Source organism: Chelmon rostratus, chromosome 13 (assembly GCF_017976325.1).
Source record: "Chelmon rostratus isolate fCheRos1 chromosome 13, fCheRos1.pri, whole genome shotgun sequence".
NCBI lineage: Eukaryota > Metazoa > Chordata > Actinopteri > Chaetodontiformes > Chaetodontidae > Chelmon > Chelmon rostratus.
The window spans coordinates 16,951,866-16,967,391 of NC_055670.1; the positions used below are offsets into that span (position 1 = coordinate 16,951,866).

The 15,526-nt window shown below is 38.1% G+C and overlaps 1 protein-coding gene across 1 annotated transcript; it reads left to right on the forward strand.

Annotated features, from left to right (window-relative positions):
• Window positions 1-90: 90 nt before the first annotated feature.
• chmp2ba (charged multivesicular body protein 2Ba) lies at window positions 91-15,121 on the forward strand. The gene is made up of 6 exons (XM_041951172.1): window positions 91-276; window positions 3,030-3,121; window positions 10,112-10,306; window positions 11,396-11,498; window positions 11,862-11,968; window positions 13,292-15,121. The coding sequence occupies exons 1-6, from the start codon at window positions 243-245 to the stop codon at window positions 13,403-13,405; spliced, it is 645 nt and encodes a 214-aa protein (XP_041807106.1). The 5' UTR covers window positions 91-242; the 3' UTR covers window positions 13,406-15,121.
• Window positions 15,122-15,526: the final 405 nt, after the last annotated feature.

A 15,526-nucleotide genomic window follows, 5' to 3' on the forward strand; every position in this document is an offset into this window, starting at 1 on the left:
TTTTTACGAGTCAACTTGAAAGCAGCATGAGAGTCCCGCCGTGACGTAAGGCGGAGCCGTTGAGTCAGTCAGCTGAGGGAGGAACTCCTCCGACAACAGAAAGTCAACCAGGAAACCGAAGCTGCTGAATTGACCTGCCGCCCCGGTATTGACGGCCAAACGGCGGTATTAACAATAGGAATAACACAGTATAGCAGTAAAGGATTTGTATTTGGTATTTAAGTTGATACAGAGCAGCGACAATGGCTTCCCTTTTCAAGAAGAAGACTACCGACGGTAAGTTTGCGCTGTGTAAAAAGCTAGCTAACTTGTTTTTAGCCCGGGTGTACACTGCTGTGTTGTTCCCATCTTCAATTAGCTGCTCCCACTTGTTTAACCTGTTCTCGGTCTCGTTGAGTCACCGGTCACATTGCCGACTGAAGTCTAAAACCAGCGTTGAACTGCTGCCAAACTCAGTGTATTAGCGTCGGTGAACATGCTACACTTATGGCAACATATATGGCTGTATCACAGTGCAACTCTAAACAACAGTATGTGGTGTTACTCGGGTCGTTTAGTTTAGTTCCTACTTACAGATCACACTCTGTCGTTAGCTCTTTGTTAATATTACGTCCATACAGGAAGAAGATGTTTGTATTGCTAAACTAGAGCTAAGGTTAAGTAATTGCTTTACAATGTCTGGATTACACACCGGACACATAATCCCAAATTAACATAAAATGTATGTGTAAACGTTGAATGTGCCATGTTACATAGATATAAGCAGATGTAATGTAATGTTTGTTTGAACTTTCGTTTTCTTTCTCGGAAAAACATTAACTAACTAATTAAACTAAAATTAAAATTAAACTAAACTTACTCTCCATTTGTGTTTGACACACAGACTCTGAAGTAACAGCCTTGCTGTGCTGTGACAAAATACCTGCGATTTTATTCAAAGCAGTGTGATAAGAATCTATAATGTGAAGGAAAGGCTGTTAAAGTATGACATTGTGTCATGCTGTCTTTATAGTTGGATATAATAATTTTAGTCAGTAACATACAGTGATGTCACCATTCTCAAAGCCTTTCAATGTACATGTTTCAGTATTTTTCTTCAAGATAGGGAATCGGCCTTGCAAGGTCAAAAATAAAAAAAACCTTTTTAATCAAATGTGATGAATCAGTTATTCTGTGTAAAAATGCAGATTTTACTGACTCATGTGGCTGGATTTCCAGAGGGACAGCAAACAAAGCTTCCCCTCCTGTGGACCTTATTTGTGCTCCATAAGAATATCACAGTATATTATCTGCAGGTTTAAAAATAGGCTCTGTTGGTAAAGGCAAATCTTTTCACAGCACCGCCTATCTACTCCTCCCATCATTGTCATTTCAGTTTCAGCCATAACGATCATCTGCATACTGTACTTACTGTGCTGTGTTACCTTCACACCATGCCAAGCCATTGTCAGGTCTTCCCAGCTGTGACAGTCTCCATGACATGTTCTTGATCCCTCTCATCTCTCGCTCTCTGGACGCTGCGTTTTCGGTTGCTGCCCGGGTTAGGGTGGTTGAAGTGGTTTCTGGTTAGTTGGCAAATGGAGGAGAGGGGGGTTAGATCACACATATTTGTAGGACGATATCCCTCCCACTTTGAGACGTTGGCGGCACGTCACCTTTTACGTATACACGTGTCGTTCCTACAAGTGGTCCAACGCACTGACGTGTCTTGACCAAGATTATGATGCAGAACTTTTCAGAAAGAATCGGCATTTTTTGGCAAAAAGTGATATTTTCAATTATATAACACCTTATGAATATAGAGCTGAATCAGTTACTAAGAAATTTATTGTTCAGTTCTTCATTACCTTTAACCAATATAATGTCTAAACTCTGCTTATCTTCTCAGAGAACTTAATTATTATTTATTTCTGTACTCATCTATTCCCATCTCTCCTTCCTGGTCCAGGTAGTGAGGTCCATCCTCTTTTGCCCTTGCTGGGGCTTTATTTCCTCTGAAAAAGGGTTTTTTGGGAATTTATCTGCAAATTTATAATCAGACTTGGTAAAATGATTTATCCAGAATCTGAACTTTATATAGTGCTTGAACATTCATTATAGACTTAAAATGTGTAAAAAGATATTGTGTGTGTGTACTCTGCCGTACATTGCAACATACAAAAACATCTAAAAATTTTGACTTACTCTGATTTCAGTTAAAAAGCAGCTGAATTCAGTTAAATCTCAAAACATTTTTTTCCATAGTCAGAATGGTAGAGTATTCTAAAGTGTGTGTGTGTGTGTGTGTGTGTGTGTGTGTGTGTGAGTGTGTGAGTGATTATTTGGATTACCCCTCACTCAGATGTCGTAGTTGAGTGTGTGACTTCAGGGTCATACATTATCTCACATGATGCCACTTTGTGTTTGTGTGGGTGGGTTCGAGCTGACTCAGTATTGGTGCCAGCTGCCCAATAAGCACGTCCGCAGTCGACGGTGTCAGCATGCATTCTCAATGTGCTGCTTATTACTCTGCGGTATTTCTTGTGCATGTGGGTGCGAACTTGCACATGCTCACCATTAAGCCACTGAATAGATGCTTTAGATTTTTTCCAGAGCCAGCTGACCTGGACCCTGCCCCTTTTCTAACTGCAATGCAGAAGAGACACAGTGATGTCCAACTGAAAAAAATAATCAATTTAGAGATTTTTCTTTATTTCTTTTTCTTTTTTACTGCAGAGTAAAAAAAATAGTAGAAGGTGGTCCACTCAGAAGATCAACGATAGAACTCCATGCCCTTTCTGTTTAGCTGTCAGCTTCTGTTTCTGTTTGCACTCAGAATTTTGAGTGTTTTAGCTTAAATTTCCTGTTGAAAAACAACTGATGTGAAATCCTACATATTTGATTTGGAGTAAAAGTAAAAGTTCATGGATTCAGTGAGAATGTATTTGGATTTTGGCATTTTAGTACCTGAAAGACGCCCCTGTGTGTTATAAATGTTCAGCTTTGACAAAGTACGAGCTGATAATTTTTCCGTCTGTCCCTCTCCAAAGACATAATCAAGGAACAGTCTAAGGAGCTGCGTAGCACTCAGAGACAGATCGCCAGAGACAGAGCAGCGCTGGAGAAACAGGAGAAACAAATGGTGGGACCACACACACACGCACACACACACACACACACACACACTCAAAGTCTGGGGAACAGAAGCATGTCTACGCAAGGCATTTCCCATAGATTTCTACATATTGCATCAATGCTTTATTAAGACCCCCCTGCTCTCCATACACACATACACACACAGCTCGAGATGCATCCACTTCCTGCTATTGAGCCTGATTGGCTAAATGGTCTAAATGAATAGACAAGAAGGATCTGGTGTTGTCGTTTTGCTTAAGGCAAGTGGGACTCTCTCTCGCTCTCTCTCTCGCTCTCTCTTTCTCTCTCTCTCCCAGCTCACACACACACACTCACACACACTCACACAGAGTTACAAGATGAGGCTATTATCACAGACACACATAACATTTCCCCTCTCTGAAAGATGAAAGAAGACGGCTGTGTCCTCTCCCCTCTGTAGTATTAAGTAAATATCATAGAGGACATAATTACCTCCCTGGGGAACCAGATTTTTTTTTTTTTTTTTTTTTTTTTTTTTTTTTTTACAATTTTTATTTATTTGTTTTTGTTAACAATACATTGTAATACAATCTCCTCTAGATAATGGAGAATGAAAAAATCAAATAACAAACAACAACAACAAAATCAACCAAACAAACAGAAAATACAATCATTAAGAGCAGAGCCTGTATACAGTTATGTAAGATCTAGTCTCTCCTTATATAATAACCATTTCCTCCATCTTTTAACAAACAAGTGTTCTTTCACTTTCAACTTGTATGTGAAATGTTCCATCACCAATATGTCGTCTATGATTGACATCCATTGTTTGTTACCAGGGGGTTCAGTCTTGAGCCAGTTTTTAGTAATGGCCTTCTTCCCAGCCACCAAGAGAATCTTAATCAGATATTGGTCTCCTATATGCACTGATCCATCCAAATGTCCAAAGTACAAAACAAGGCAAGATTTAGGAATCATATATCCCAGCACATTGCAGAGAACTGAGTGAACATTCCCCCAGAAGGGCTGAATATTTGTGCAATTCCAAAAAATGTGTGTGTGATCTGAATCTATGTCATTACACAGTCTCCAGCATGGCTGGTGAGTATTCAACTGTTTGCTTTTGATTCTAGGTGTAACAAAATATCGAATTAAATTTTTCCAATTAAATTCTCTCCATCTCAGTGACTGAGTCGTAGTTTGATGTGCTTTCCATAGATCGCACCATGTCCCTTCTGGAATCTCCTCACCCAGCTCCTGTTCCCACTTAGTTTTAACATATAATGTCGACTCCATTTTAGATTCCATTAAGCAGCCATATAAAACAGACACTGCTTTTGGGATAGGATGACTATATGCCTTAACCAGTAATTTAACGATAGGATGAATTTTATCCTCATTTATTTTGATATGTTTTATATAATAATCCCTTAATTGCAGGTATCTAAATAAATCCTGATTAGTTAGATTGTGTTCATTTTTTAGGTCTTGAAAACTTTTCATTTCATTTTTTTTTAAAGTTGTGCATATAGCTGTAATTCTCTTTTTTGCCCATTGTTTAAATGTCTCATCAAATTTACTCGGTGCAAATTTGTCATCATAAGCAACCCATTTTAATAATCCGATTTCTTTACCTATTTTTAATTGTTTCACTGTGGAATACCATATATCTAAAGTAAAAGATATCACTGGGTTTAAGCTATGTTCCCCTCTTATGTAAGTAGAAGATTCAGTTTCCCCTATAGTTGTTTGAATTGGTTTTTTATGAATAGAAATTTCAATATCTTTCCATCTAGCTACATATCCTTCATCACACCAGCAAATTAATTTACGTAGTTGCGCAGCATGAAAATACTCTTTTAAATTTGGGAGTGCCATTCCCCCTTTATCTTTAGGTAATTGCAGGGTGGTATAACGTATTCTGGGTCGTTTACCTCCCCACACAAATCTTGATATGCATTTATCCCATTTGTGAAACTGTTCTTTTGGTACATGTGCTGGTAAAGACAAGAACACATACAGTAAACGTGGCAAGATGTTCATTTTTACCACATTGATCCTATCGATTAATCCCATTGGGTATGTAATCCATCTGTCAATATCTTCCCTTATGTTTTTAGCAATGTGTTCATAGTTGCTTCTATATAATTTGGAAAGGTCTTTAGTTATGTTTATGCCCAAATATTTGATTGATTTGGCAGCCCAATTTATTTGCCACTCTTTGAGTTGTTGGTTTGGTGAACAATTGAACATGAGGACTTGAGTTTTAAGTATATTCACTTTGTATCCTGAATATAAACCAAAAGTTTCTAGAGCTTGTGTAAGCTGCTGAAATGAATTAAGTGGGTTTTTTAAATAAATTATAATATCGTCCGCAAACAGCCCTATTACATGTTTTTGTTGATTTATATCTATGCCAGTTATTGAGGGGTCTTGTCTCACCATCTGGGCCAACGGCTCAATGTATAAGGCAAACAGTGTTGGACTAAGGCAACAGCCCTGCCTAGTTCCTCTCTCCAAACTAAATCTACCTGACAGAGAGCAATTGACTTTAATCCTAGCTGTGGGCCTGCTATAGATAGACCTGATGCATTGAATTGACTTACTATTGAATCCAAATTTTTCCAAAGTTAGATATAAAAATTCCCAATTGACTCTATCAAAAGCTTTTTCTGCATCTAAACTAATCAAAGCAGCTGGTATATTATCTTTGTGTATTTTATGTATAATATGTAATGTTCTTCTAATATTGTCTTGTGTTTGTCTATCCCTAACAAACCCACATTGATCTTCGTCTATCAGGTCTGGTACAAAATTTTGGAGTCTATTTGATATAATTGAAGTGTACATTTTGTAATCAACATTCAATACTGATATCGGTCTATAATTTTGGCAATAGTTCTTGTCTTTTAGGGGTTTAGGGAGGATTGTAATAATTGCTTCAGTCCAGGAGGGAGGGATCCTGCCCTCACTCATAACCCAGTTGAAAGTCCTATGGAGTAGTGGTGTTAGTTCTTCACTAAACTTTTTGTACCACTCTGAAGTGAATCCGTCACTACCAGGTGCCTTATTTGATTTTAATTTGCCAATAGCTTTCCGGATTTCATTAATTGTTATCTTTGCTGTTATCTGTTCATTTTGTTTTGTGCCTATTGAAGGTAGGTCCAGGGAGTCAAGGAAAGTTATAATTTCTTTCTGATTCGAAGCTGGTGACTCAGAATAGAGTTCTTTGTAATATTCTCTAAAAATATTTTCAATTTCTTTTGGCTTATATTTGGGTTTATTCGTTTTTGGGTCAAAGATTTTATTGACTGTGGTTTCTGCTTGTTGTTTCCGTAAGCGTCGTGCTAACAATTTCATTGCTTTGGGACCTGATTCATAATAATTTTGTTTTAAGTATCTTGCTTTTATTTCTACTTCATGTTGGAGTAGATTGTTAATTTCCTTTCTCACCTCATTCAGTCGTTTGTTAACTTGTGGGTCAATTTTTCTCTTATGCTTCTGTTCCAAATCTCTCAATTCCTCTATATAATTTTTATATTGTTTTATTCTTTCTCTTTTGTGATTACTAGTAATTGCAATCAGTTTTCCCCTTATCACCGCTTTTAAAGCATCCCATAGTATAGCAGGATCTGTTTCCCCATTATCGTTTTCCTCCAAGTAGGTCCGTATGTCGGCCCTGATTTGTTCAACCACCGATTTATTGTTTAATATCCCCACATTCAACCTCCATATTGTATCCTTCTGTCTACTGTTCAAGTGTATCTTCAAATATATGGCACTATGGTCGGACACATCTGCCACACCAATCCAACAATCTTGTATTATGTGTCTATTTACTGTCTGCATAAAGAAATAATCAATCCTGGAGTAAACCGAATGTGATAGTGAGTAATGACTAAAATCCCTCCGCATTGGATGAAGATCTCTCCATACGTCAAAAAACCCCATCTCCCCCCATGTATTCCTGACCAGTTTTGTAATAGATTTTTTACTTATCTTAAGACTAGTTGTGTCCAAACCGTGGTCCATTAACACATTAAGATCTCCCCCACATATACATATGCCCTCCGCCTCTAGTGCAATGATGTCGAATAGAGACTTAAAAAAAACTTTATTACTCTCAGGTGGGGCATATATATTTACCATTGTTATCATTATTTGGTCTATTTTCCCTTTTACAATAATATAGGTTCCTTCTTTGTCTTTTATTTCCTTAATGCACTCAAATTTAATTGTGTTAGACATGAGTATTGCTACTCCTCTTTTCCTAGCATTCGAATGTGAGCTGTAATAGGTGTTCTTGAAACCAAATTTCTTTAATTTCTCATGTTCTGCTTTCGTAAGATGAGTTTCCTGAAGAAAGTTTATTTGCGTCTTTTCTTTTTTGAGCTTGGTCATTATTTTAGCTCTTTTGACTGGGTTTCCCAGGCCATTAACATTCAAAGAGAGAATCTTAATTGCTTCTTTGGTTTCCATAAATCACTTTTGTTGTATTAACCTCGTGAAAATGCATCAACAAGCTCTCAGTTAAACATTCATGAACTCGGGAACCAGATTTTTATTCCTCATTAATGCGTTCTGCTAATTAGTCTAGTTTTTTTAAGCTTTGTTATATGTTCTGAATGAAAGATACTTTCACTAAGAAATGGAAATGACCTATATTTGAGGTTTAGGATCATCATGACTGTCTGTTGACCCCACCATGCCTGCTAGTCCATAAGTCTTTGACAAGTTTGGAAAAATAAGTAACCTCTATTTTAAACAGCGAAAGTAGGACCTTAAAAAGAGTTAAAATGCCTTACAGTTGGTTAATACATATGCTGTGTCTTTTCACAATGATGCTGTTTGTTTAATCTCTTTTACGAAATCACAGTTGGACTTAAACTTATCTATTTTATTTTTGTTGTTAAGATGGTTTTAGGTCAGTTTTAGCCAGAACAGAAAATATATTAAATTGTATAAAATTTGGCTTCCTGAAACAAAAATACATTGAAAACATAGCCTGATTTTATTTTTTTTTTTAAGTCTGTGCATTGAAGCTGCTGTTGCAACACAATGTTCATCCGTTTTCCGTCAGAAAAATCTTTATCCCTTGTGTATACATAAAGATTTCCAATTCGTACGAGGCAGAGGTTTACAGCATCACAGAGAGCACTATCTATCCATCACAGCCCTTCACCCCCGTCCTCCTTGTCTGACAGGGCAGTAAATAAGACATTATAAGCTTCGCAACAGCAGCAGTCCCACTACTCTCGTTCATAGTTTTTCAGATGACAGCACAGTTGACATTATTATTGTTACTGTCTGCCTTTTTTTTGCTTTCTCACACAGCTCTGCATTTTTTTCCCCAGTGGCATTACTTCCAGTGTTTTATGCTCCAAGATATCTGCTGGGTCTTAAAGTATTAAAAGTTGATAAATCAAGTTATTCACAATCAAGGCCCTTTTAAAAGAATTAAAAAAGCCAATTTTCAAGGTATTCACTTTTGTAGCTTGTTTTCAGTATGTATATTTGTCTTTGGACCATGGTATCTTAATTATGTATAATACTGTAGTCCTAGGAGTTATCACCAACTAAGGCTGTTTAGTTGTCCTATCTTACCATCAATGTAAATTAAATATTAATATAAGTTAAAAGTCATTGATAAAACCAGTGAGAACTCGAAGAGGTGATGAGGTCTTAAACTTTGTGGAAAGGGGCTTTAAAAAGGTTTTAAAAGGTGTTAAATTTAACATCAGGAATCCTAAATGTACCGTGTGCTCATAATACAGGCTGAGACACTGAGCTGAGTGGGGAATGTCTATTGCTTCATCAAACATTAATAACTGATTGTTGTTTCCTGAAGATGCTTTTAGCTCACACACAAGAAATAAACTAGACATGCTGGAGCTGTTGTAAGTAGCAGTGCTGAGAGGCCTGGCTAGCTTACTGTAACCTGCAGCTCCACACTCGTCTCTTGGGATGCTCACACACACTCATGCCCACACACACACGATCCCTGTGGGTATCCATGTGTTTTCTGATGTTTACCAAAGCTAAAAGCATGTATTTGCTTGCCAGTGTGTGAGGTCTGATCCAGATGACTTTATTTACTATGTCTATATTTGCAAACACACTGGTCTCTTGGGAGCTTTGTGGATACATTTCTGTTTGTTTATAAATGCATACGGTGCATATGCAGGCAAGTACTTTAAGTATATATGTGTTGTACAGTAAGAGGAAGCACAGTATTTTGCATAGTATTTTGATTAGACAATATACACTGCAAAAGCCACCCGGATTTTTCAGAGTCACGAAATGTCATTTGAGATGGCATAAACGAGTGATGGACATCTAAAATGTTCCTCTGTGGCACAGATACTGGTCTTCTGCCAGTGATCTTCTTGCAGTTGACAAGGCTGATGATTAATCTATCCATAATTCTCCAAGAAATCAGTGTATGCTGTGTGCAGTGTGGCTTTTGACATTGATTTGCATGTCATATTGCTGAAACAGATTCGTTCACTGCTATTCACAAAACACACAAAAAAGAAATGTATCTATTATGCATGGTGGCTGCTCTTCTGCAGGTATTCTGCAATATGTGTAATCCTAAACCCTCTGTTTTTCTTAATTTATATGGAACATTACCTCAAATGAAATGCTTATTTTTACTGTTAGGCAGATGAATTACTTTCCCATAAAACCCAGACACACTTGGGCTCTCACTTGCTTCAGTGGATTTGTTCCAGATATCTACAGTGTAGCAGATTTAGAATTTGGAGCCATTAATGGCTGCTTCATCTGCTTTCTTTCCTGTCATACAATACCATTCTGTAATATGGACAATGGACTCCATTCTTACAATTTCCATTCATTTTTTGTGCATACCTGCACTAATTTGCTACATTTGCATACTGATATTGCATGTACTACAAGTTACACACTATTCATGTTAAGCATGATAACACAGTCAGAAGAGTCTTGTTGATGTCATGTCCTCATGTCCCAAATTCTCCTCTCAACCCTCCAGGAGGCAGAAATCAAGAAAATGGCTAAAAGTGGTAACAAGGAGGCTTGTAAAATTCTCGCCAAGCAGTTGGTCCAGCTGAGGAAGCAGAAGAACCGCACATACGCCGTCAGCTCTAAGGTCACGTCCATGTCAACACAGACAAAGGTCATGAACTCCCAAATGAAGATGGCCGGCGCGATGTCCACCACAGCCAAGGTAAGATCCTGTTCTTCAGTTCAATCAGTCTGAGATCAGGTTTTAAAATATTTCATCCATGTTGACTCAGCAAGTTAACAGTGCATGCTTTACAGACAGATCTAGTGTACAAACACAGTATATTAGAAGTATACAGATGGTTGTTGCATTAGTTATCCCTCCCTTCGATATAACTTAGTTCCAGTGTTTGCTCATATCAATATTTTAGTGTTGTAATTAAAGTATTAATGTGGGATCTGTTCATGTTTAAAGCCAAATCTTGTGGCAGCGTCGTCGTTAATGAAGTGTGAGAGGTAGTAATTGGCCAGGAGCGATGTACTGTACAGAGTCAGACTTAGCAAACATAGACAGGTCAAATATAATTAGGCTTCAGATTAATGGAGTGTGATGAGGTGGGTGTGTGGCTGTTTCACTGTGAGAATGTGTTAACTGTTTTACGTCAGATGTCACGAAGTTTGTTTATACACGCAGAAAAATTGGAGCTTCAGTTCAGTTTAGTCAGTAAATAGTGCAGCATTTTCCTCCGTAGCATGGTTAAGACTGACTTTACTGACTGTAAAGCGGGATTATATCTTATCTCTTGTGTCAGGCTCAACTGTTAAAGTAAGTTTGTGCTGATCTTTCACGGGAAGGAAGGAGATGCATAATTTGTGAGTTGTTGCTGTGTGCTAGTGAATGCAGAGCTTGCGAAGCCCTATTTTAACCAAAGAAGTATTTCCTTGAAACACACTCATTTGTAAGTGTAAAAAAATTCTGAAATTAGCTCCTTGGGAAAAAGCCTTGTCTGTAATATGAAAGGTAAGCTTTTGTGAGAATATATGCATTTGAGGACCATGTGAATCTAGCTTAATATTTCAGCTTAATTCAGTTTTTTGCACATATTTTACTGCCCTCCTATGATGAAAAAGAAGGCAGTGTAAGAGCTAACGCTGGAAAATTCCAGCCTGAAGGTTCTTCTTATTTGCTACATCCATTCACTACTTGGTTTCATTGCTCAAAAGCAACTCTGACAGTATTTTGCTTCTCTTTGCCACCAACTTTGAAATATCAAGACTAATTCCCATAACTTTCTCTTAATAATGTGCACAGACAATGCAAGCAGTGAATAAAAAGATGGATCCACAGAAGACCCTGAAGACCATGCAGGACTTCCAGAAGGAGAACATGAAGATGGGCATGACTGAGGACATGAGTAAGGACACATGATGCACACATGCGCATGCACAAAGACCTCTGGTATTTACAGGCTTACCAAAACCAGATTGTCAGGATGTGAATGTGAAAGGACTGACGTGTGTTGCAACCTGTTTTTTGATGAGATGATACGAATGTACGATGGTGACGTGTACTGTATACAGAAAGGCATATTTAGTTTTTAAGTGCAAATGCCAACGCACAAGCACCCACACATACATACACGTACTAGTTTGGAAGCAAAATGTTCAGCTATCTAACTCTGAAGTCCAAGCTGTGACTGAAAATCAATGTGTTTGACTGGCGTTTAATTGACTCGTCTGTCCTTATCTCCCTGCTCCCTGTCTTACTCTCTGTCCAGTCAATGACACTTTGGATGACATCTTTGATGAGTCTGGGGATGAAGAGGAATCTCAGGACATTGTCAACCAGGTCCTGGATGAGATCGGCATTGAGATCTCAGGAAAGGTAAGAAATTCAGTGTGAGAGAATCTACCACTGACCTTATATGGTGGTATCACAGTGTGGTTAAACATGAGAACATTGAGAAACGGTAACTTTAATAATACTTTTTTTCTGTAATATAGAAGTTAAAACATAAAGATTTACCACACATTTTACACATGCAACCATTGTTAATGGAGTGCACATCCCCTAGCAACACGAACTGAACAATAAGTGTACCACATGGCTTTTACTGGACTGTTAAAATGTATTCCAGCTGCCACATGGTGGGGCTAGCCTTCAGCTCTTCTCTCTGCCTACTGGTGTCTGTGGAACTGCCGGGCTGCCCATCTGCTGTGTGTCTGGCTCCCCCTGGGGGGCTTCATGAGTTATTACCCCTCATAACACAATGAACAAACCCACATATTGTCCTATAAACAAGCCCACAGCTGGAGAGAACAAACAGGCGAGTTAAATAAAAACCTGCAAAAACTGTTTCTGAATTCAGGGAGGGGGTAATTATTTCCTGCTCCATCACAATAAAAGACTGAGCAGATGATTCTCTGAATGCTCTCATATCATGCACTTTCTTAGAAAAGCAAAACAATAAAAGCTCTCTCAATCAACCCTTAAGCTGAAAGGAAGTCGGAAGACTCATAAACTATGGTGGTTTGGGAGAAAATAGCCTATGTTAATAAGCAGCCATATGTGTTATTGTCATATTCAGTGGAATTATTGTTCAATATATAATGGAAAATAATAAATGCAGGAAAAGGCTTTCATTTTTTTTCTGCCAGTACAAAGGTCATTTAATAATAGTTCGAAATGAGATTCCCATAATTTAGCCATGCCTTTTGGTGGTGAGAGCCAGATTGTTTTAACATTGTACAAAACCAGATAAAGAGCCTTAATAATGTTGCAACCAAGAAAAAATTTGTCTGTTAAACAGCAAACCTGGAAAGCCGTACTCTAAAAGGAGAACTTAATGAAGGTTTACCTTGTGTTTTTTTTGCAAATGAATGACGATTGATGCTGTAAACACTAAGACTTGTGGAACTGAAGCCCACTTCTACTAAAGCTGTGATTTAAAGGGACATCACAAAGCATTTATGCAATTTAAATTGTTGCGTGGAGTGAATAGTTTTCCAAAGTAATTAATAATAATATTTTGGAATGATTGTGATCAAATTTGAACTTGCCTTTTGCACGGTGGCAGTAGGCAGCACCTGGCAGCAACTCTCACAATAAGTACTAAGCTTTGTGATTGCGTGCATGCGTGCGTGTGTGTTTTAACTTTGAACCGAGTGCATTGGTTAATGGCATTTTTGGGCCCATGTGTGTTTCCAGATGGTGAGAGCTCCAGCTGCAGGAAAGAGTCTTCCGGGCGCCGCCTCGTCCAAACAAGCCACCATCTCCGATGACGAGATCGAGAGACAGCTCCGAGCTCTGGGAGTGGACTAAATACCGTCTTTGTATTAATGTTCGCATCAGAATCCTGTGCAGCATTAATACTGATTGATACAGACTCTTTGAGAAACATTGGTTTTGTTCAAATGCTACAGGTGTAATAAAGGGTGCACACACATACGAACGCACACACACACACACACACACACACACACACACTGAAGGCATGCAGGCAGACAGATTATATTCACACACACATATTCACATGCTCTTCTGCAGGTCATTATGGCAGAACATCTGATCTATTTATGCGAAAATATTTATTATGACCCTGGACCATTGGTTGGACCATTAATAAATGCTTGTCCTAAAGAGTTCTGAACCACCTACACAGCTGTTTACCACCCATGTCTCTTTTAAAAAGGGCTACAGTAGTTGTGACCATAGCTTGCATCTGATGTTTTGGTAAAACTTGAGTTTGTCAGCTTTTACATGACTGAAGACAGATTTTTACAGCAAGTTCTAACGAGTGAGAAACGGTCATTAAAAAGAGCTTAGGTTGTCGTTGACCCGGTGGATCTTGTATTTTACACACTCACACTATTTCCCTGCTATCATTGTTGCCACTTCTTAACCGTTCGTTCACTTCCTCAAACTATCTATTCAATGTAGAGGGTTTTCATTGTTGTGTGGGTAAAATATCCCAGGGGTGTGAGAGATGGGCCATGGTTAGTTTACCATGCAAGCGATTGGGAGAAAGTTGTCACGGCCGATTAGCTAATCCATTCTCATGTTTTTATGATCCTTCGGTACGCGGCCGTGGATACTGGAGATGATGCATCTCAGACGAGCATATGCATGTGAAACATATAACTGACATCGATGCCTTCGGGCTAGAATGAGGCCTTCACCGCACTTCAAAATAATGCATGAGATGGCTTTTAATTAGCACCGCTGAAATTGTGATGCTGCACAGATTATGAGAAAACCGAATCAAACACAAATTAGTTCTTATGAAAGACTGGCATATCAAAGGGTTCTGAATCGATTGTTCGATACTACTGAGTAATCAAATGAGGTTGGGTTTTTTTTTTTTTTTGATTCTTGGTTGATGTGATTGTGTATCGTGCATTGGATGTGGCATTTACACAGTGATTGTGGGATGGCAATGGTCCTGCAGTCTCTCTTCTCTTTCAGCTGCTGTGCAGTTACTGTCATTTGTTTTTTTTAAGCTGCCTCATTCACAAACACACACACAAACGCACACACACACACACACTACAATGACAAAATGATGGAAGTGATGTTTGTTAAAATGACACTGTGATCCAAGAGTTGTTTTCTGGTCGTCAGAGCTGAAGCTGATTCTTCTATACAGTGATTTTATTTGTCAGCCAGCTTCATGAGACTGACAGAGACATCATATTAAGTCTTTGTCTTTCTCTCTCTCTGGCAATCTATTGATTCCCATTGCCAAAACAAACTCAAAATGTTTTTATTTTTGCATGGATCTGACATGTTCAATACATAATCCATTTATCTTGTTTTTGTTAATCATTCTTTCCTCCACCTTTTAACAGTCTATTGTGATTGTGAGCGGAAACAATGTTTTAACCGATTTTGACATTGTTTGAGTGCAGTTCCATGGTTAGGAAATTTCCACACTTTTTGAAAGGTGTATATGCATACTCCTCTTTTTTTCTGTAGTCATTGTAAAGTGACTGTAAAGGGTTAATGGCTTTTATAAGGAATAAAGTTTCTTCAGGTACAGTTTGGTGAGCTTCTGTCTTTTTCCCTTTAAAGGACCACATCAACATTTTAACTGCAAATTATGCATACTTGACATTTCTAAAGACCATTTTTCAATTAATGCTGTAGCCATTGATTTCCATTCATTTGTACATGAACGGCAGATTTTTGACACTTGCTCAAGTTCAAGCAGTGCAGCCTTAAAGTCAGTTTGCAATGAAACTGCATCAAAACCTGCTAATAGATTTTCAGATTATACATAAATACATAGAAGTCATAGATGGCTGGAATGCTAAAAAAAAAAACTGTCTACTTCTAAATATTGTACTTTTTATTCAACTACATGTATTTGGCAGCTTCAGTTTCTAGTTCCTTTCTAAATTAAAATTCTTGCATACAAAACATATGACGTAACCTGCCATGATG